Genomic DNA, 23,994 nt, shown 5'->3' with positions numbered 1-23,994 from the left:
AGGGAGGGGGTATTACTCAATCCTGTTTGTAGTCCCGAAACCGGACGGTTCGGTCAGACCCATTTTAAATTTAAAATCCTTGAACCTATACTTGAAAAGGTTCAAGTTCAAGGTCATCGCCAGCCTAGAAGGGGGGGATTTTATGGTATCCCTAGACATAAAAGATGCGTACCTTCATATTCCAATATATTCACCTCATCAGGCGTACCTGAGATTTGCGGTACAGGATTGTCATTACCAATTTCAGACGTTGCCGTTTGGGCTTTCCACGGCCCAGAGGATTTTCACCAAGGTAATGGCGGAAATGATGGTGCTCCTGCGCAAGTAGGGTGTCACAATTATCCCGTACTTGGATGATCTCCTCATAAAAGTGAGATCTCGAGAGCAGTTGTTGAACAGCGTGTCACCTTCACTGAAGGTGTTACAGCAACACGGCTGGATTCTCAATATCCCGAAGTCACAGTTGGTTCCTACGACTCGTTTGACCTTCTTAGGCATGATTCGGGATACGGACCAGAAAAGGGTTTATCTTCCGATAGAAAAGGCCCAGGAACCTATTGAAGCCAAAACAGGTGTCAGTGCATGTGGCCGGAGAGACCCCAGCCCAAGTAGACAATGGCCGCTGCAGCACCGAAGGGGTTAACCCCTAGTGCCCGGCGCCATGTTGCGGACAATAGGCGCTTGGCGTCACTGTTAAACGTACTTACGGTGCTGGGCGCGGACTGTTTAAAAGTTTGTTTAATTATGTGTTTTAACATGTCATATGTAGTGCTCTGTACACAATTGTAGGATTGCATGTTTAACTGTATTTATTTTATATTCAAGATGTGGTCATCTGTATATTTAAAGGGGAAAATGCACTTACTCTTATAGATGTCTGAATAATCATCTCTTATCCTCTGGAAATAGGAAGTGGCATGCTAATGGCCCTCCTAGCAGAGAGGTGTGAAGGACAATACCTTTTGATGTGTAAGTTCCTTAGAGAGAGATGCTAATCACTGGGTCTATGGGATTGGAACCTGTTTCATGTACCTGATTTCATTGATATACGAACCCTGAATGGCAGATGCAGGAAGGAAGACTGTTTGTTTGTATTGTAGCCTTTCCTGTTGTAATCACAAACACTGGGTTTGCCTGGAGATGTGAATGAGACAGAAACATTTGTATTTTGAAGCTATGTGATAAATTTATCAATAGTGAATGTTAATCTGATACCAAACGTCTGGATGACAGGAAGGAGGATATTGTTTTATTGCACTTATCTCCTTTTGAAATGTAATTTATTTATTGATATTTTGTAAAATAACCTGATTGGTTGGAGAAGACAGGGAGGGCTTACCCCCCTGAGGTACTGTGTGGAAAATTGACATAAAAAGGAGACCTGCGTGCCTCCAGAGTGTAGTTGTACCATCTTATTCTGCTGGAACATCTTGCTGTATGCTGTTGCCCCTAGCACTAGGGAAGAGTTCTCTTTAGAACTATTGAGCAAATAAATACCATTTGCCTCAAGAAGACCACGTCATCTTGTGACCTACAGGGTTATGCCAAACATAGCCCCGTCCTCCGGCTGTCCAGGGAAGCACCTAACGTCTCCAAGTTCCGCCTTCCGCCAGCTACCGGTAGAGGCTTAGCAAGTGACTAGTGGGGATTCGTCAACACCACACAGGTGTGGTAAGGCAGTGCGTCGGCACATACAGAGCAGAACCGTGGTTCCAAACGCCACAGCAGGTTAGGAGTTTGGTGGTGGCAGCATAAATCCGCCCACAGCGCAGTGGGTGGAGTAAGTAACAGGCGGTTGCTGATGGTAAGCGGGAATCCCCTATGTGGTCAGGCCTCGTGTGACCTGACCTTCCATTCTGTGCGCAGCCAACGGGACTCGAAAGCGACGAGTGCTTTCGTACGGGACCGTCCTGTCACAGTGCATCACTGCACTCGAGTCCTGGGAAAGAAGGTGGCATCTTACGAGGCCATTCCCTTCGGCAGGTTCCATGCGAGGACCCCTACCAATGGGACCTACTGGGCAAGTGGTCCGGGTCACATCAGATTCATCAGTTGATCACCCTGTCCCCCAGGGCCAGGGTATCTCTCCTGTGGTGGCTGCAGAGTGCTTACCTTCTAGAGGGTCGCAGGTTCGGTATTCAGGACTGGATTCTGGTAACTACGGACGCAAGCCTCCTAGGTTGGGGAGCAGTCACACAGGGAAGAAACTTCCAAGGTCTTTGGTCAAGTCCTGGAGCTGAGGGCCATATACAACGCCCTTCGTCAAGCGGAGACCTTACTTCGCGACCAACCGGTTCTGATCCAGTCAGACAACATCACCGCAGTGGCTCATGTAAACCGCCAAGGCGGCACAAGGAGCAAAGTGGCCATGGCGGAAGCTACCAGGATTCTTCGCTGGGCGGAAAATCATGTAGGCGCACTGTCAGCAGTGTTCATTCCGGGAGTGGACAACTGGGAAGCAGACTTCCTCAGAAGACACGATCTACATCCAGGAGAGTGGGGACTTCATTAGGAAGTCTTCGCACAGATTGTAAGTCAGTGGGGACTGCCCCAGATAGACATGATGGCGTCCCGCCTCAACCAAAAACTACAGAGGTATTGCGCCAGGTCAAAAGACCCTCAGGCGGTGGCTGTGGACGCCCTAGTGGCACCGTGGGTGTTCCAGAGGGTCTATGTGTTTCCTCTTCTTCCTCTCATCCCCAAGGTGTTGAGAATAATAAGAAAAAGAGGAGTACAGACAATTCTCATTGTGCCAGATTGGCCGCGATGGGCCTGGTATCCGGATCTGCAGGAAATGCTCACAGAAGATCCGTGGCCTCTTCCTCTAAGACAGGACCTGTTACAACAGGGGCCCTGTCTGTTCACAGACTTACCGAGGCTACGTTTGATGGCATGGCGGTTGAACGCCGGATCCTAGCGGAGAAGGGCATTCCGGATGAGGTCATTCCTACTCTGATAAAGGCTAGGAAGGACGTGACAGCTAAACATTATCACCGTATATGGCGGAAGTATGTTTCTTGGTGTGAGGCCAGGAATGCTCCTATGGAAGAATTCCATCAGGGCCGGTTCCTTCACTTCCTACAAACTGGAGTGAATTTGGGCCTAAAATTAGGCTCCATTAAGGTTCATATTTCGTCCCTATCCATTTTCTTTCAAAGGAATTAGCTTCTCTCCCAGAAGTACAGACTTTTGTGAAGGGAGTGCTTCGTATTCAGCCTCCTTTTGTACCTCTGGTGGCGCCTCGGGACCTTAATGTGGTGTTGAGTTTCCTTAAGTCGCACTGGTTTGAACCACTTAAAACGGTGGAATTAAAATATCTCACTTGGAAGGTGGTTATGTTGTTAGCCTTGGCTTCGGCTAGGCGAGTGTCGGAATTGTCGGCTTTGTTTCATAAAAGCCCCTATCTGGTTTTCCATATGGATAGGGCGGAATTGCGGACCCGTCCTCAATTCTTGCCTAAGGTGGTGTCATCTTTTCGTATAAACCAACCTATTGTGGTGCCTGTGGCTACGCTAGACTTGGAGGATTCAGAGTTCCTTGATGTGGTCAGGGCTTTGAAAATTTACATGGCCAGAACGGCTAGGGTCAGAAAAACAGAAGCACTGTTTGTCCTGTATGCAGCCAACAAAGTTGGCGCTCCTGCTTCAAAACAGACTATTGCTCGCTGGATCTGTAACACGATTCAGCAGGCTCATTCTACGGCTGGATTGCCGTTACCAGAATCGGTTAAGGCCCATTCCACTAGGAAGGTGGGCTCTTCTTGGGCGGCTGCCCGAGGGGTCTCGACATTACAACTGTGCCGAGCTGCTACTTGGTCGGGTTCAAACACCTTTGCAAGGTTCTACAAGTTTGATACCCTCCTGTTTGCTCAGTCGGTGCTGCAGAGTCATCCGCACTCTCCCGCCCGTTTGGGAGCTTTGGTATAATCCCCATGGTCCTTACGGAGTCCCCAGCATCCTCTAGGACGTTAGAGAAAAAAAGATTTTAAACCTACCGGTAAATCTTTTTCTCCTAGTCCGTAGAGGATGCTGGGCACCCGTCCCAAGTGCGGACTACTTCTGCAAGACGTGTATATAGTTTTTGCTTACATAAGGGTTATGTTACAGTTTTCATCAGTCTCGGACTGATGCTGTGTTGTTTCATACTGTTAACTGGTTCGTATATCCCAAGTTATACGGTGTGGATCTTGCCTTTGGATTAACAAAAATCCTTTCCTCGTACTGTCCGTCTCCTCTGGGCACAGTTTCTCTAACTGAGGTCTGGAGGAGGGGCATAGAGGGAGGAGCCAGTGCACACCCAGAACTAAAGTTCTTTCTTAGTGCCCATGTCTCCTGCGGAGCCCGTCTATCCCCATGGTCCTTATGGAGTCCCCAGCATCCTCTACGGACTAGGAGAAAAAGATTTACCAGTAGGTTTAAAATCTTATTATAGTGTTGTGTTTTTTGTTTTTTTTAGGTAGAACGTCTGTCTGATATTAAAACAGAATATATGGAGGGAGAAGAAGAGACGTATGTGACTGATATAAAGGTAGAAGATACCGATAAAGAAGAAGATATGTATGTAACTGTTATAAAATCAGAAGATACAGAGGAAGAAGAAGAGACGTATGTGACTGATATGAAGGCAGAAGATATACAGGGAGAAGAAGAGACGTATGTGAGGGGTGATCAGCAGTGTAAGGAGGAGGAGATCCCTACAGATATCAGCACAGGTGAGTAATAAACACTTATTACAGAAGTCACATATTCTCCTTGCTCGGTCACTACAGTAATCTCTTATACTGCACCCTCCTCTGTCAGTACAAACTAATGAGGAATATTTATTTTCCCAGTGAGGGAGTCAGTAGCCATCAGCTCCTATTATACTCCTGCTCCCACCTCACATCATGTCACTGTGTGTTACCAGCCCAGAGATCTGACCAGTCTCCTCCCCACACTCTATGGTTTATCATACATCAGGAGCCATCAGCCCCTATTATACTCCTGCTCTCCCCCTCACATCATGTCACTGTGTGTTACCAGCCCAGAGATCTGACCAGTCTCCTCCCCACACTCTCTGGTGTATTTCATACATCAGGCGCCATCAGCCCCTATTATACTCCTGCTCTCCCCCTCACATCATGTCACTGTATGTTACCAGCCCAGAGATCTGACCAGTCTCCTCCCCACACTCTCTGGTGTATCTCATACATGATGAGCTATCAGCCCCTATTATACTCCTGCTCCCCCTCTCATATCATGTCACTGTGTGTTACCAGCCCAGAGATCTGACCAGTCTCCTCCCCACACTCTATGGTTTATCATACATCAGGAGCCATCAGCCCCTATTATACTCCTGCTCTCCCCCTCACATCATGTCACTGTATGTTACCAGCCCAGAGATCTGACCAGTCTCCTCCCCACACTCTCTGGTGTATTTCATACATCAGGCGCCATCAGCCCCTATTATACTCCTGCTCTCCCCCTCACATCATGTCACTGTATGTTACCAGCCCAGAGATCTGACCAGTCTCCTCCCCACACTCTCTGGTGTATCTCATACATGATGAGCTATCAGCCCCTATTATACTCCTGCTCCCCCTCTCATATCATGTCACTGTGTGTTACCAGCCCAGAGATCTGACCAGTCTCCTCCCCACACTCTATGGTTTATCATACATCAGGAGCCATCAGCCCCTATTATACTCCTGCTCTCCCCCTCACATCATGTCACTGTATGTTACCAGCCCAGAGATCTGACCAGTCTCCTCCCCACACTCTCTGGTGTATTTCATACATCAGGCGCCATCAGCCCCTATTATACTCCTGCTCTCCCCCTCACATCATGTCACTGTGTGTTACCAGCCCAGAGATCTGACCAGTCTCCTCCCCACACTCTCTGGTGTATCTCATACATCAGGAGACATCAGCCCCTATTATACTCCTGTTCTCCCCCTCACATCATGTCACTGGGTGTTACCAGCCCTGATATCTGACCAGTCTCCTCTCCACACTCTCTGGTGTATCTCATACATCAGGAGCCATCAGCCCCTAATATACTCCTGCTCTCCTCCTCACATCATGTCACTGTGTGTTACCAGCCCAGAGATCTGACCAGTCTCCTCCCAACACTCTCTGGTGTATCTCATACATCAGCAGCCATCAGCCCCTATTATACTCCTGCTCTCCTCCTCACATCATGTCACTGTGTGTTACCAGCCCAGAGATCTGACCAGTCTCCTCCCCACACACTCTCTGGTGTATTTCATACATCAGGCGCCATCAGCCCCTATTATACTCCTGCTCTCCCCTTCACATCATGTCACTGTGTGGTGCATATGTTTTCTCTTGCAGGTTCCACAGTAGTATCCATAATATATATATTGGAATATGAGGTAGCGTCAGCGGATTGGCACCAACGATCAAAAGCTTTCAGCCTCCCAGAATGCAACAGGCCAGTCTCCTATAGAGTGGGGATTGAAAGTTTGGGCACCCCAGGCAATAAATCATTTTAATGTGCAAAAAGAAGCCAAGGAAAGATGGAAAAATCTCCAAAAGGCATCAAATTACAGATTAGACATTCTTATAACATGTCAAAAAAAGTTTGATTTTATTTCCATCATTTACACTTTCAAAAGAACAGAAAACAAAAAATGGCGTCTGCAAAAGTTTGGGCACCCTGCATAGTTAGTTTTATTTTTTTTATTTTTACCTATATCCGGCCATCTCTACTCCGATCCAGCTGTGGTTCCTTTTACCGACCATCGGAAGAAACCCCGAGTCCTCAACACTCCCAGCCCAGGTCAGTGACACATGGAGATGCGCTGTTACAGGGCATATATGCTCTTATTGAAGATATTAGAGACGTTCTACAAATTCCTGATAAAGTGACAGCAAAGTGTGAGGAATCTTATTTTAATATTTTAAAAAAATCCTTTTCCTGTGTCAAAGGAACTAAATACCCTGTTTGAAGAACCATGGGTTAATCCTGATAGGAAATTTCAAATCCCAAAGAGGTTACTCTCATCCTTTCCTTTTCCTCCGGGGGATAAGAAAGAATGGGAATGTCCACCAATAGTGGATGCATCAGTATACAGGTTATCACAAAAAATAGTATTACCTGTCCCTGGTGCAGCCTCCCTGAATCCAACCGGACAATGTGACGGCGAAACTGTAAATAAACCCAGAGGGCGTAACGAAAAGTAGAGCAGCAATTTCAGAGGTGTCAAGTATTTTACTCTGGGCAGAAAAACACACTGTGGCGTTGTCAGCGGTCTTCATTCCGGGAGTAGACAACTGGGAAGCAGACTTTCTCAACAAACACGACCTGCACCCGGGAGAGTGGGGCCTTCACTCGGAGGTCTTCAGGTGCTTAACATGTCGGTGGAGATATCCACAAATCGACATGGTGTCCTCTCGTCTCATCAAGATTCTCAAGCGGTATTGTTCCAGGTCGAGAGACCCACAGGCAGTGGCGGTAGATGCTCTGACGACTTCATGGGTCTATAAGAGGGTGTACTTGTTTCCTCCACTTCCTCTGATCCCAAGAATTCTAAAAAGAATAAAAAGGGAAAAGGTGCAAGCAATACTCATTGCTCCAGACTGGTCAAGAAGAGCCTGGTACGCTGACCTTCTAGAGATGCTCCTCGAAGATCTGTGGCCTATACCTCTTCACGAGGATCTTCTGCAACAGGACCCGTTCATCTATCAAGACTTACCACGGCTATGTTTGACGGCATTGAAGTTGAACAGCGAATTCTTGCCCGCCGAGGGTTCCCTGTCAAGGTCATCCCGACTATGACAAACCATAAAAGGGGTAACGTCTAAACATTACCACCATATTTGGAAGAAATATGTCTCTTGGTGTGGGAGCAGAAATTATTCTGCAGTGGAATTTCATCTGGGATGTTTCCTGCTTTTTCTACAATCAGTCGAGTATGTGGGCCTACGTCTGGGCTCCATAAGAGTCCAGATTTATGCCTTGTCCATTTTCTTTCTAAAACAATTAGCTTCTCTCCCTGATGTCCAGACATTCTTGAAAGGTGTTCTGCATATCCAGCCTCCCACGACACCTTGGAATCTCAAATTGGTGCTGCAGTTCCTCCAGTCGGACTGGTTTGAACCATTACAGGAGGTGGACGTAAAAGATATCTTGCATGAAAGACCGTCACACTGTTGTCCTTGGCTTCAGCAAGACGTCGAAACTGGGGGCATTGTCTCACAAAAGCCCCTAATTAATTTTTACATGAGGACAAAGCTGAACTCTGAACTCGTCAGCAATTTCTTCCTAAAGTGGTGTCTGCGTTTCACATCAACCAACCTATTGTGGTTCCGGTTATCACCAACACCTCTGCTACTTCAAAGTCTTTGGATGTTGTGATGGTGTATGCAAGGCAAACAGCTCGTCACAAAAAAAATCGGGTTTGCTGTTTGTTCTTTATGATCCCAATAAAATTGGGTGTCCTGCTTCAAAGCAGTCACTTGCTCGCTGGATCAGGCTTTACTGTCCGGCATGCTTATTCCACGGCAGGATTGCCGGTTCCAAGATCTGTACAGGCCCTCTCTACTAGGTCAGTCGGTTCTTTTCGGGCGGCTGCCCGGGGGGGCCTCGGCTTTACAGCTCTGCCGAGCAGCTACTTGGTCAGGTTCGAACACGTTTGCTTAGTTCTACAAGTTTGATACTTTGGCCTCTGAGGACCTAAAGTTTGGTCAAGCAGTTCTGCAGGAACCTCAGCACTCTCCGACCCCGTTTGGGAGTTTTGGTACTTCCCCATGGTACTAAATGGACCTCAGTATCCTCTAGGACATAAGAGAAAATAGGATTTTAATTACCTACCGGTAAATCCTTTTCTCGTAGTCTGTAGAGGATACTGAGCGCCCGCCCAGTGCTTCGTACTTCCTGTGCTGTTACTTGGTTAAGTATTGTTGTTTGGTTCAGCTGTTCCTGTTTCAAGTTTGGTTAGCATGGCTTTCCTCTTGTTGCGTTTGTGCTGGTTCGAATCTCACCACTGTTCTTTTATATCCTTCTCTAAAGTTATGTCCGTCTCCTCGGTCAGAGTTTCCTAGACTGAGTCTGGTAGGAGGGAGACATAGCGGGAGGAGCCAGCACACCCAGTCAAACTTCTTTAAAGTGCCCATGCCTCCTAGTGGACCCGTCTACACCCCATGGTACTAAATGGACCCCAGTATCCTCTACGGACTACGAGAAAATAATTTACCGGTAGGTAATTAAAATCCTATTATCCTGTGGATACTACTGTGGACCCTGCAGGAGAAATAGGTTGTTATGGTAGACTTACCATCGAGAACTCTATTTCTCCTAAGTCCACAGTATCCACAGGGATCCCACCCTGACGCACCTAATTTGATGATCCTTACACCTACTAAACTCTTACTTTTTGTACGGAAGCGTGTGCATGTGTGTTCTTCTCGCCTGATTAGGGCTCTCTATGATGCTCTTGCATTGAGATTTGGAAAAGAACTGAATTGCCTGAGCCAGGAGGCGGGGATATAGAAGACTGGCCTATTGCATTCTGGGAGGCGAAAAGCTTTTGATCATTGGTGCCAATCCGCTGACGCTACCTCTTATCCCAATGTATATCCTGTGGATACTGTGGACTTAGGAAAAATAGAGTTATCGACGGTAAGTCTACCATAACTACGTATATTACATGTTATATTTACGCTATGGATGTGTATTATTTGTGGCATGATGCAGCTGCTTGCTGGAACACATGCTCGGGGTTCCTCATGCCTCGTAATGCTTAGGAAATATCTGGCGCAGCCCCTGTCATGTATCCACATGCTCCTGTAGCAGCCGGCCTCATTGAATTGGCTAATGAACGGCTCCTGTTACTGAGTTGGCAGCATCTAAAGTCTTGCTACCGTCGCCTTAGGTATATAAGAAGTTCCCAGCTGATTACCTGTCCCCTGGCACTTGGATGACGGCCTTCTCTGGCTTCTGATCCATGGCCTTAAGGGCACACCAATGGTTCATAATGGAAGTATCTTCAGGAGCGGTCACGTCTAAGGAGGAGGACAGGGCCTCTTGCAAAATTCTGGTGCCTTCAGCATCCATTAATATATAATCCTGCAATCTCCAAGGTGGTAAAGGAGGAATAGCGGGAAAAGGCGACCAGGACCCTATCAGAGGGGTGTGATCAGACCATGAAATTACTGTCGGTAGAAAAATTCAAGTGGCCAGGTTCTGGGACACAATGTGATAAATATGGAGACTGACACAGGACATATTATAAAGGATAAGCATTTATTTCTCTAAGTTACAACAATGAGAACCTGCAAATAACAAGTTATACTCAGTTACAGTAATAGGAAGAACAAATTAGAATACTCCGCTCTTATCTCAGATGTTTCATGATCTGTCCCAGATGATGGTCATTAAGTAGTTTAACTAATATTGTGCAGTCGCCCTCAGGGTAAACGGAGGAGAGGGAGTGCAATGGACCATGTGATTCCGGAATGGCTACCACCGCCGCCTTCTAGTCAGCAAAATATTTTATTGCAAGACGTCTCTTACAAGGAGAATTAAGACCTTTATGCAGCAGAATACATTGGTTTCCGTAGGAAAACCTTGGTTTCCACAGGAAAAGATTGGGGTGTAGAGTGAATCTTGATCCAGAGGCACCAACAGGCTAAAGCTTAAGGCTGTCCCAGGATGCATTGGGGCCTCCTTTATAAACCCCGCCTCCTGGCACTGGAGCTTAGCTTCGAGTTGGTGCCTGCAGCAGGTCACCTAACAGTAGGGCTGTGCTGGGCAGCCCTGAAAAGCTTTCTAAGAAGACTTCAAGGGCCGCATCGCTGATATGTCAGTGTGTCATTCAGTGCTGCAGCTCCATCACCTCCCAAGCAGCGTCGCATAATACCGCGGCTCAGTTCTTGTGTACTTGCGGCAGAGACACTCCGGCTTAAGGCACGCGGTTGCACACGCTCTCCTGGTTCACGTGGGTGCTATGGTGTGGAGGTAAGAGGGTTCCCAAGGCGGGAGACGGGTCATGGCGTTGGCGTGGACACTGTCTCCGGGCAAAGATCTTACTAGACCACTGGGGTGTCTGAGTACAAGTTGGGTGTACTAACACCCCATTTAATAACACTCACAGTACCTGGGGTGGAAGTCCAGCATAGGGGAGTGAGTGCTTGACCTGTAGCCCCTCCCCCGGCTCAGGGCGCCATTTCTGAGCAGATTTTCCCACCTTGGTGCTGCCTCACATATTCCTCACTCCCTGACTGAGACGCTGGGCGCCATCTTCTGAGCATAGCTGCGGCTGGTCTCCGAGACTGCAGGGCGAGGTCTCCCTTGTAAAGCCGCCCGTATACAGCGCTGTGACTTTACAAACACTTGAGTATCCTACATGTCTTTATACAGACAGCGATAGTTAAGAAAAAGTGTACCTGTTACAGAGTATATTGTACGAGTATTCTAATATATATATATATATGTGTGTGTATTATAGTCCTGTGCGGCGTTATTGTGGTAATAATTTCTGCATTGCCTGTGACTATGTGTGCCTGTATCTGCTGTGTGGTTTAACTTTCAGTGTTTCCCAGATATAACTATCCCCATATTCAGAACCCTAAGAGGCTAGGTGCGTCTGGGTCATATATATAGTTAGTGCGACACAATATTTACCTATTACGTGTAATCTACTGTGTACTCAGTCAAGTAATACCAGTTTTATTTACAGGTGTTCTGTACTGTGTCTACAGTCACATACAAATGAATTTATTTGCAGGTATTATACTCTGGCTTATCGTACTAAACCGCTCTATTGTTGCATTTGTCTACAATGTCTAACAAGAAGGGCAGTAAGTCTGTGGAAGCTCCTGCATCATGCAGAGCATGCGCCAAGGATTTACCAAAGGGGAAAGTTGTGTAAGATGGTCTGTGTACTGTGTGTCCTACATCTCCCAGTCAGTCCACAGCTCCTGGGACCAATCAGGAGCCACCCTGGGCTGCGTTCACTTACCTACTTGGTACTCTGGTGAAACGCCTTATGCCCCCTATGGGTCTACCAGTGCCATTACAGCAACATATTATCCCTATGGTTAATCTGCCATGGGTGGAAAATTTGTCTGACCAGCTGCAACAAATAAATCAGTCCTTGGTTACACAGATATCCACCCTAGGTCAGTCCCATGTCTCTGGGTCATCTGAGCAGGATGCTTCCTCCTCACAATCCACATACCTCTCTGAAGTTTCACCTGAAGAGGAGGGGGAGCATACGGTCCTGTCAGACACTGAATCTGGTGTTACTGATGATTATTCTCCTTAGCAGGTTGATGTTTCTGCCTTAGTGGTTGCTATTAAACAAATCCTACAAATAAGAGATGATGAGGAGTCCACTACTACGGCGAAGAAAACGGATATGTTTAAGCAATAGAAAGTGGTTAAAACTCTGTTACCCCATTCTGACCCTTTAGTGGACAACAGACGGGAACCTTGGTCTACTCCAGGGAAGAAATTCCCTCTGTCTAAACTGGCCTTGACTCGATATCCTTTCTCTGCAGAGTTATGTAGCAAGTGGGAAAATCCACCACCGGTGGATTCTCATGTCACCCGTCTTGTGGTATCATCCACTCTGCCTGTCACCACTGTCACCTCACTGAAGGACCCGACAGATAAGCGTGTGGAGGGATGCCTGAAATCTATTTACTCCCTTACAGGAGCTGTGCATAGGCCCCACTATAGCTGCCTCCTGGGCTGCAGAAGGTATTGAAGTGTGGGTTCAGGCATTAGAGGAAGAGCTGCCCGAGGATATATCTGACACTGCCAGACAATACCTGTCTCACATTACCACCCCCGTCTGTTACATTCAGGAGTACTGGCAGCCAAGGCCTCAACTACATCTGTTCTGGGTCGCCATATTCTGTGGTTGAGGTCATGGAAGGTAGACATAGACTCCAAAAAGACCTTGGAGGTACTCCCCTTCACTGGGGACATTTTGTTTGGTGAAGACCTGAATAAAATTGTGTCTGAATTAGCAGCTGCTAAACTGCTTTTCTACCAAATACTAATCCTTCTGCACGTTCATCCTCAAGGGAAAGCAAAAGTTCAGGCATACCCGAGACAATCTCATGCTCCCAAAACCACAAAGCCCAAGGCCAAACAATCTTGGGATGCCCGTCACCCTGCTTCAAAACACGACAAGCCTGCTGCATGACGGGGCGGGCCTCCCCGTGGGGGAGCCCATGGTGGGAGGCCGACATCTACAGTTCACCCAGGTCTGGTTAAAGACCACTTCAGACGCATGGGATCCGTTAAAGGCGCAAGCTTTGCAAACAAGTGTCAGTTCTCTCCTGAGTGAGGTATTGGCACAACCACTCCTGCAGTCCCAGAGAGGCAGAGGTTATTATTCCACCCTGTTTCTAGTTCCGAAACCAAATGGGTCATTCTGGCTTATACTTAACCTCAAATCTCTGAACAAGTTTGTGAGAGTGCCCACGTTTCGTATGGAAACACTGCGCTCAATTGTACTGGCTATGAAACCTGGAGACTATATGGTATACTTGGATAAACAGGATGCATACCTGCATATACCTATTGCCAGGTCACACCAGCAGTTTCTGCAGTTTGCTATTGGCAACCTACACTATCAGTTCCAAGCTCTGCCATTTGGACTTGCTACGGCTCCTCAGATCTTCGCCACGGTCATGGCCATAATGACGTCACATCTCCGTCGCCAGGGAGTCAGGATTCTGCCGTATCTGGACGACCTGCTGATCCTGGCAATCTCCCACAATGTCCTCCTCAGTCATCTGCAACTGATGGTAAGCTTCCTACAAGCCCACAAGAGGCTCATCAACTGGAAGAAATCCTTGCGGGTCCCAGCTCAGAGCATGGTGCACCTAGGGGCACTTCTGGATACACAGTCAGTGGCTGTTTCTGTCTCCAGAAAAGGTCTTGAAGCTTCAGGACAGGATCAGATGCAAGTACTTGGACTTATGGTGATGGCATTCGACATGGTAGACTACGCTCAATTTAATTTCCGCCCACTACAGAGATTTATCCTTTCCGAATGGGATGCCCAACCTCATCGGATCAGATCTCAGATGATTGTGTTAACTCCGGAGGTTCGTCTGTTGCTGACCTGGTGGCAACAGGATCAGCGATTAAGCAAGGGCCGTCCCTTCTGGATCCCCAACTGATGCCAGTCTGAGAGGATGGTGTGCGGTGTTGGAGCAACACTCGTTTCAGGGTTGCTGGACCAAGGAGGAATAACTCCTCCAAATAAATATTCTGGTGTTTAAGGCGGTGTTCAATGCACTATCTCTCGCCCTGCCTCTGTACAGAACAGGCCTGTTCAAGTAGGGTCAGACAACGCCACCCCGGCGTCATACATAAACCATGAAGGCGGCACTCAAAGTCGCATGGCAATGCTGGAAGTGTCAAAAATCCTTTGTTGGCACGAACACCATCTGCCAGCAAAATAGGCAGTGTTCATTCCGGGAGTCCTCAACTGGGAAGTCAGGACGTGCACGCCGGAGCATGGAGTCCTCATCAGGAAGTCTTTCAACTCCTAGTGAACAAGTCGGGCCTACCAGATGTAGACCTGATGGCAACTCGACACAATCATAAGGTTCCGGTCTACGGATCAAGGACAAGGGATACACAAGCAGCGTTCGTGGATGCACTGGCAATTCAATGGAACTTTCTCTTACGTCCTAGAGGATGCTGGGGTCCACATTAGTACCATGGGGTATAGACACTGGCACTTTAAGAGTTTGAAAGTGTGGGCTGTCTCCTCTCTCTATGCCCCTCCTACCAGACTCAGTTTAGATAATGTGCCCGGAGGAGCCGGTCACAGCTAGGGGAGCTCTACAGAGTTTCTCTAGTAAAAGTTTTTTTTAGAGTTTATTATTTTACAGGGAGGCTGCTGGCAACAGCCTCCCTGCATCGTGGGACTTAGCGGGGAGTAGTGTCCTACCCTACAGGGTGAGAGCCACTATCTCCGCTGACAGGACACTTAGCTCCTGAAGGGATAGATCGTTTGCCGCCCCAGGCGAACGGTCACCCCAGCAGCATGCCGCCACCCCCTAACAGCCAGAAGATGTTTGTGGCGAGTGAGTCACCATTTGGGGAAGCGTTGGTTGCGTGGATTTCCACGGCAACTGCGGGTAAGTCACCTTTCCTTCCCTCTGGATTTCCACGGCAATCGCGTGTAAGTCACCTTTCCTTCCCTCTGTTGCTCCTTCTACGAAGAAACCGTTTTCTTCAGCTGTGCAGCAGTCCTTTCGGACCGCTAAGACAAAAAAGCCCAAGCCTTCTACCACTTGCTTTAGAGGTGCTCAGGCAAAATTCAAAAAGCCTGTACACACAGGCTCCCAGGACCATAGACCTGCTTCTGGTTCCTCAAAATCCTTATGTCAGTGGACCTCAAAGCCTGGAGGACGGGCTGGTGGGTGCGAGACTCAGACTTTTCAGGCACGTCTGGGTGTCATCCGGCCTGTATCCCTAGGTACAGGATATTGTGTCCCAGGGGTACAGACTGGAGTTTCGAGAACTCCCGCCTCACTGATTCTTCAAATCAGGCTTGCCAGCTTTGCTGACAGACAGGGCTATCCTACAGGAAGCCATCCTAAAATTGGTGGTACCGAGACCAGATGGTTCGGTCAGACCAATTTTGAACTTGAAATCGTTGAACCCTTACCTGAGGGTGTTCAAATTCAAAATGGAGTCTTTCAGAGCAGTGATTTCATGTCTGGAAGAGGGAGAGTTTCTGGTATCCTTGGATATCAAGTATGCGTACCTCCACATTCCGATTTGGCCACCTCACCAGGCTTATCTCAGATTTGCACTGTTAGACAGTCACTATCAATTCCGACTCATGATTGGGTGGACATGTGGAATATTTTAAATGCAAATGTGACCTTATTACATAAGAGAATGGACAAAGCAGAGTCCAGGGAAACAACAGGGAGTCAATCCACGGATTGGACTGTGTCACAGGGCCCTTCAGGGTCTCAAAAACGTCCCCTATCCAAAATAGCAGACACTGATACCGACATGGATTCTGGTCCAGTGTCGACTACGATGATGCAAGGTTACACCCAAGGGTGGCCAAAAGTATTCATTATATGATTATTGCAATAAAAGATGTTTTGCATATCACTGATGACCCCTCTGTCCCTGACACGATGGTGCGCATGTATAAGGAAAAGAGACCTGAGGTAACCTTTCCCCCATCTCATGAGCTGAACGAGTTATTTGAAAAAGCTTGGGAGACTCCGGACAAAAAACTGCAGATTCCCAAGAGGATTCTTATGGCGTATCCTTTCCCTGCACAGGACAGGGTACGGTGGGAATCCTCGCCCAGGGAGGACAAGGTTTTAACGCGTCTGTCCAAGAAGGTGGCGCTACCGTCTCCAAACACGGCAGCCCTCACGGATCCTGCTAATCGCAGACAGGAAACTACCTAAAAATCTATTTATACGCATACGGGTGCTTTGCTCAGGCCGGCAATAGCATCGGCATGGGTTTGTAGCGCAGTTGCAGCTTGGACAGATACCTTATCAGCTGGCATTGATACCCTAGACAGGGATACCGTTTTACTTACCTTAGGTCACATTAAAGACGCAGTCTTATATATGAGAGACGCTCAAAGAGACGTTGGGCTGCTTGGTTCCAGAGCCAACGCTATGGCGATTTCTGCGAGGCGAGCTCTGTGGACCCGCCAATGGACGGGTGATGCCGACTCAAAGAAGCATATGACGGTTTTACCTTACACTGGTGAAGTTTTATTTGGGGACGGTCTCGCGGACCTGGTTTCAGCAGCTACCGTGGGTAAATCTACCTTTTTACCTTTTGTTTCCCCACAGCAAAAGCAAACTCCACAATATCAGATGCAGTCCTTTCGGTCGCATATGTCCAGAAGAGGTCGGGGCTCATCCTTCCTCGCCAGAGGTAAGTGTAGAGGGAAGAGAACGCCTGCTTCGGCTAGTTCCCAGGAGCAGAAGTCCTACCCGGCTTCTACTAAATCCACCGCATGACGCTGGGGCTCCACTGAGGGAGTCCGCACCGGTGGGGGCACGACTTCGACTCTTCAGCCAGGTCTGGGTTCTGTCAGACGTGGATCCTTGGTTGATGGATATTGTATCCCAAGGCTACAGGCTGGAATTCTAAGAGGTGCCCCCTCGCCGATTTTTCAAGTCGGCCTTGCCAGCTTCTCCCTCAGAGAGGGAAGTAGTGTTAGCTGCAATTCAAAATCTGTGTCAACAGCAAGTGGTTGTCAAGGTTCACCTAGCCCAACAGGGGAAAGGGTACTATTCGACCCTGTTCGTGGTCCCGAAGCCGGATGGTTCGGTCAGACCCATTTTAAATCTAAAATCCCTAAACCTGTACTTGAAAAAGTTAAAATTCAAGATGGAATCGCTCCAGGCTGTGATATCCAGTGTGGAATTGGGGGGGGGGGGGGATTTTATGGTGTCACTGGACATAAAGGATACATACCTTCATGTCCCCATATATCCTCCTCACCAGGAGTACCTGAGAATTCAGACGTTGCCGTTTGGGCTTTTCACGGCCCGGAGGATTTTCACCAAGGTGATGGCGGAGATGATGGTGCTCCTGTGCAGGCAGGGAGTCACAATTATCCCATACTTGGATGATCTCCTGATAAAAGCGAGTTAGAGAGATCAATTACTGAAGAGCATGTCGCTCTCCCTGAGAGTGCTACAACAGCACGGTTGGATTCTCAATCTGCCGAAGTCACAATTGATTCCAACAACTCGTCTATCATTCCTAGGCATAATTATGGACACGGAACAGACGAGGATTTTTCTCCTGATGGAAAAAGCCCAGGACCTCCAGAACATGGTCAGAGACCTGCTAAAACCAAAAAGAGTGTATGTTCATCAATGCAGGGCCAGGGTATCTCTCCTGTGGTGGCTGCAAAGTGCTCACCTTCTAGAGGGTCACAGGTACGGCATTCAAGAATGAGTTCTGATGACCACGGACGGGAGCCTCCGAGGATGGGGAGCAGTCACACAAGGAAGAGACTTTCAGGGGCTATGGTCAAGCCAGGAGGCTTGTCTACACATCAACGTACTGGAATTGCGGGCCATATACAACGGCCTACGACAAGCAGAGATTCTTCTTCGCGACCTACCGGTTCTGATTCAATCAGACAACGTCACAGCCGTGGCTCTTGTAAACCGTCAAGGCGGGACAAGGAGCAGAGTGGCAATGGCGGAAGCCACCAGGATTCTTCGTTGGGTGGAAAATCACGTGAGCGCTCTGTCAGCAGTCTTCATTCCGGGAGTGGACAACTGGGAAGCAGACTTCCTCAGCAGACACGATCTCCATCCAGGAGAGTGGGGACTTCATCAAGAAGTTTTTGTAGAGATAACAAGTCATTGGGGACTTCCTCAAATAGACATGATGGCGTCACGCCTCAACAAGAAGCTTCGGAGGTATTGTGCAAGGTCAAGGGACCCTCAGGCAGTAGCGGTAGACGCCTTGATGACACCGTGGGTGTTTCCGTCGGTCTATGTGTTCCCTCCTCTTCCTCTCATCTCAAAAATATTGAGATTCATAAGACGAAAAAGAGTGCAGACAATACTCATTGTTCCAGATTGGCCTCGAAGGGCCTGGTATTCAGATCTTCAGGAAATGCTCACAGAAGATCCGTGGCCTCTTCCTCTCAGGGAGGACCTGTTGCAGCAGGGGCCCTGCGTGTTCCAAGACTTACCGCGGTTATGTTTGACGGCATGTCGTTTGAACACCGAATCCTAGCTGGGAAAGGTATTCCGGTGGATGTCATCCCTACTCTGATAAAGGCTAGGAAGGAGGTGACGGCGAAACATTATCACCGTATCTGGAGGAAGTATGTATCTTGGTGTGAATCCAAGAATGCTCCTACGGAAGATTTCCATCTGGGCCGTTTTCCCCACTTCCTACAGACTGGAGTGGATATGGGCCTGAAGCTAGGCTCCATTAAGGTACAGATTTTGGCCCTATCTATATTCTTTCAGAAGGAATTGGCTTCTCTCCCAGAAGTCCAGACTTTTGTAAAAGGAGTGCTGCACATTCAGCCTCCTTTTGTGCCCCCAGAGGCACCATGGGACCTTAACGTGGTGTTATGGTTCCTAAAATCTCACTGGTTTGAACCTCTTCAGACGGTTGAATTGAAATTTCTCACTTGGAAGGTGGTCATGTTATTGGCCTTGGCATCTGCTAGGCGGGTGTCCGAATTGGCGGCCTTGTCTCACAAGAGCCCCTATTTGATTTTCCATGTGGATAGAGCAGAGTTGAGGACTCGTCCTCAATTTTTACCTAAGGTGGTTTCTTCATTTCATTTGAACCAACCTATTGTGGTGCCTGTGGCTATGAGTGACTTGGAGGACTCCAAGTCTCTGGATGTCGTCAGAGCCTTAAAAATGTATGTAGCCGGGACGGCTCAGGTTAGGAAAACAGAAGCACTGTTTGTCCTGTATGCAGCCAACAAAGTTGGCGCTCCTGCTTTAAAGCAGACTATTGCTCGCTGGATCTGTAACACGATTCAGTAGACTCACTCTATGGCTGGATTGCCGTTACCGAATTCAGTAAAGGCCCATTCCACTAGGAAGGTGGGCTCTTCTTGGGCGGCTGCCCGAGGCGTCTCGGCATTACAGCTTTACCGAGCAGCTACTTGGTCAGGTTCAAACACTTTTGCAAAGTTCTATAAATTTGATATCCTGGCTGATGAGGAACTTGCGTTTGCTCAATCGGTGCTGCAGAGTCATCCGCACTCTCCCGCACGGTCTGGAACTTTGGTATAAACCCCATGGTCCTTACGGAGCCCCCAGCATCCTCTAGGACGTAAGAGAAAATAAGATTTTAAACCTACCGGTAAATCTTTTTCACCTACTCCGTAGAGGATGCTGGGCGCCCGTCCCAGTGCGGACTAAATCTTCAAGGCTTGTATACAGTTGTTGCTTACTTAAAGGTTATGTTACAGTTGAGATCTGTCTTTGACTGATACTGTTTTGTTCATACTGTCAACTGGTTGCGTATATATCATGTTATACGGTGTGGATGGTGTGGGCTGGTATGAATTTTGCCCTTAGATTAACAAAATCCTTTCCTCGTATTGTCCATCTCCTCTGGGCACAGTTTCTCTAACTGAAGTCTGGAGGAGGGGCATAGAGGGAGGAGCCAGTGCACACCCATACTAAAAGTTCTTTATAGTGCCCATGTCTCCTGCAGAGCCCGTCTATACCCCATGGTCCTTACCGAGTCCCCAGCATCCTCTACGGACTAGGAGAAAAAGATTTACCGGCAGGTTTAAAATCTTATTTTTAATTACCTGCCGGTAAATCCTTTTCTCGTAGTCCGTAGAGTATGTTGGGCACCTGCCCACCGCTTTGTAATTCTGCAGTGGTTACTTCAGTACTGCTTAGTTCTCGGTTTAGTACTGTTTTGTTACTTGGTTATGTAATATTGTTCAGCCATTGCTGATGTTTCAAGCTAGTTAGCTTTGTTTGTTTTGTATGTGTGAGCTGGTGTGAATCTCGCCACTATCTTTGTAAAATCCTTCTCTCAAAGTTGTCCATCTCCTCGTGCACAGTTTCTAGACTGAGTCTGGTAGGAGGGGCATAGAGGGAGGAGCCAGCCCACACTCTCAAACTCTTAAAGTTCCAGTGACTCCTAGTGAACCCGTCTATACCCCATGATACTAATGTAAAGCATCCTCTACGGACTACGAGAAAAGGATTTACCGGTAGGTAATTAAAATCCTATTTTCTCTATCGTCCTAGTGGATGCTGGGGTTCCTGAAAGGACCATGGGGAATAGCGGCTCCGCAGGAGACAGGGCACAAAAGTAAAGCTTTTCCAGATCAGGTGGTGTGCACTGGCTCCTCCCCCTATGACCCTCCTCCAGACTCCAGTTAGATTTTTGTGCCCGGCCGAGAAGGGTGCAATCTGGGTGGCTCTCCTAAAGAGCTGCTTAGAAAAAGTTTAGCTTAGGTTTTTTATTTTACAGTGAGTCCTGCTGGCAACAGGATCACTGCAACGAGGGACTGAGGGGAGAAGAAGTGAACTCACCTGCGTGCAGGATGGATTGGCTTCTTGGCTACTGGACATCAGCTCCAGAGGGACGATCACAGGTACAGCCTGGATGGTCACCGGAGCCGCGCCGCCGGCCCCCTTGCAGATGCTGAAGTAAGAAGAGGTCCAGAATCGGCGGCTGAAGACTCTTGCAGTCTTCTAAAGGTAGCGCACAGCACTGCAGCTGTGCGCCATTTTCCTCTCAGCACACTTCACACGCAGTCACTGAGGGTGCAGGGCGCTGGGGGGGGGCGCCCTGGGAGGCAAATGTAAACCTATATAAAGGCTAAAAATACCTCACATATAGCCCCCAGAGGCTATATGGAGATATTTAACCCCTGCCTGGATTCACTAAATAGCGGGAGACGAGCCCGCCGAAAAAGGGGCGGGGCCTATCTCCTCAGCACACGGCGCCATTTCCTCTCACAGCTCCGCTGGTCAGGACGGCTCCCAGGTCTCTCCCCTGCACTGCACTACAGAAACAGGGTAAAACAGAGAGGGGGGGCAAATATAGTGGCAATATTTGATATATAAAGCAGCTATAAGGGAGCACTTATTATAAGGCTATCCCTGTCATATATAGCGCTTTTGGTGTGTGCTGGCAGACTCTCCCTCTGTCTCCCCAAAGGGCTAGTGGGTCCTGTCTTCGTTAAAGAGCATTCCCTGTGTGTCTGCTGTGTGTCGGTACGTGTGTGTCGACATGTATGAGGACGATATTGGTGTGGAGGCGGAGCAATTGCCAAATATGGGGATGTCACCTCCTAGGGGGTCGACACCAGAATGGATGCCATTATTTGTGGAATTACGGGATAGCGTCATGAGGCGGCCGGACAATCAATTAGTGCCTGTCCAGGCGCCTCAAACACCGTCAGGGGCTGTAAAACGCCCTTTGCCTCAGTCGGTCGACACAGACCCAGACACAGGCACTGATTCCAGTGGTGACGGTGACGAATCAACCGTATTTTCCAGTAGGGCCACACGTTATATGATTTTGGCAATGAAGGAGGCGTTACACTTAGCTGATACTACAGGTACCACTAAACAGGGTATTATGTGGGGTGTGAAAAAACTACCTATAATTTTTCCTGAATCAGAAGAATTAAATGACGTGTGTGATGAAGCGTGGGTTGCCCCCGATAAAAAGGTGCTAATTTCAAAGAAGTTATTGGCATTATACCCTTTCCCGCCAGAGGTTAGGGCGCGCTGGGAAACACCTCCTAGGGTGGACAAGGCGCTCACACGCTTATCTAAACAAGTGGCGTTACCCTCTCCTGAGACGGCCGCACTTAAAGATCCAGCAGATAGGAGGCTGGAAAATATCCAAAAGAGTATATACACACATGCAGGTGTTATACTACGACCAGCTATAGCGACTGCCTGGATGTGCAGTGCTGGGGTAGTTTGGTCAGAGTCCCTGATCGAAAATATTGATACCCTGGATAGGGACAATATTTTACTGTCGTTAGAACAAATAAAGGATGCATTTCTTTATATGCGTGATGCACAGAGGGATATCTGCACACTGGCATCACGGGTAAGTGCTATGTCCATTTCGGCCAGAAGAGGTTTATGGACGCGACAGTGGACAGGCGATGCGGATTCAAAACGGCATATGGAAGTTTTGCCGTATAAAGGGGAGGAGTTATTTGGAGTCGGTCTATCAGATTTGGTGGCCACGGCTACAGCCGGGAAATCCACCTTTTTACCTCAAGTCACTCCCCAACAGAAAAAGACACCGACTTTTCAACCGCAGCCCTTTCGTTCCTTTAAAAATAAGAGAGCAAAGGGATATTCATATCTGCCACGAGGCAGAGGACGAGGGAAGAGACAGCAACAGGCAGCTCCTTCCCAGGAACAGAAGCCCTCCCCGGCTTCTACAAAAGCCTCAGCATGACGCTGGGGCTTCTCAAGCGGACTCGGGGGCGGTGGGCGGTCGTCTCAAAAATTACAGCGCGCAGTGGGCTCACTCGCAGGTAGATCCCTGGATCCTGCAGATAATATCTCAGGGGTACAGGTTGGAATTAGAGACAGATCCACCTCGCCGTTTCCTGAAGTCTGCTTTACCAACGTCCCCCTCCGAAAGGGAGACGGTTTTGGAAGCCATTCACAAGCTGTACTCTCAGCAGGTGATAGTCAAGGTACCTCTTCTACAACAAGGGAAGGGGTATTATTCCACTCTATTTGTGGTACCGAAGCCGGATGGCTCGGTAAGGCCTATTCTAAATCTGAAGTCCTTGAACCTGTACATAAAGAGGTTCAAGTTCAAGATGGAGTCACTCAGAGCAGTGATAGCGAACCTGGAAGAAGGGGATTTTATGGTATCCTTGGACATCAAGGATGCGTATCTCCACGTTCCGATTTACCCCTCACACCAGGGGTACCTCAGGTTCGTTGTACAAAACTGTCACTATCAGTTTCAGACGCTGCCGTTTGGTTTGTCCACGGCACCTCGGATCTTTACAAAGGTAATGGCCGAGATGATGATTCTTCTTCGAAGAAAAGGCGTATTAATTATCCCATACTTGGACGATCTCCTAATAAGGGCAAAGTCCAGAGAACAGCTAGAGATGGCATTAGCACTATCTCAAGAGGTGCTAAAACAGCACGGATGGATTCTGAATATTCCAAAATCCCAGTTAATGCCGACGACTCGTCTGCTGTTCCTGGGGATGATTCTGGACACGGTTCAGAAAAAGGTTTTTCTACCCGAAGAAAAAGCCAAGGAGTTATCCGACCTGGTCAGGAACCTCTTAAAACCAGGAAAGGTGTCTGTACATCAATGCACAAGAGTCCTGGGAAAAATGGTGGCTTCTTACGAAGCAATTCCATTCGGCAGATTCCACGCAAGGATTTTCCAAAGGGATCTGTTGGACAAATGGTCAGGGTCGCATCTTCAGATGCACCTGCGGATAACCCTGTCGCCAAGGACAAGGGTATCTCTTCTGTGGTGGTTGCGGAGTGCTCATCTATTGGA

General features: G+C 48.2%; 1 protein-coding gene across 2 annotated transcripts in view; it reads left to right on the top strand.

Moving 5' to 3' along the window:
* LOC135054474 (oocyte zinc finger protein XlCOF6-like) overlaps positions 1–23,994 on the top strand; it is a 71,719-nt gene that overhangs the window by 30,125 nt on the left and 17,600 nt on the right. For both annotated transcript variants that reach the window (XM_063957572.1, XM_063957571.1), the window contains exon 5: positions 4,460–4,711. In XM_063957572.1, coding sequence (XP_063813642.1) covers positions 4,460–4,711 — 252 coding nt within the window. The remainder of the gene's footprint in view (positions 1–4,459; positions 4,712–23,994) is intronic.

Source organism: Pseudophryne corroboree, chromosome 3 (genome assembly GCF_028390025.1).
Source record: "Pseudophryne corroboree isolate aPseCor3 chromosome 3, aPseCor3.hap2, whole genome shotgun sequence".
In the NCBI taxonomy this organism is placed as follows: Eukaryota; Metazoa; Chordata; class Amphibia; order Anura; family Myobatrachidae; genus Pseudophryne; species Pseudophryne corroboree.
Note: the sequence above shows the minus strand (reverse complement) of the source record. Positions and strands in the feature narration are given on the sequence as shown.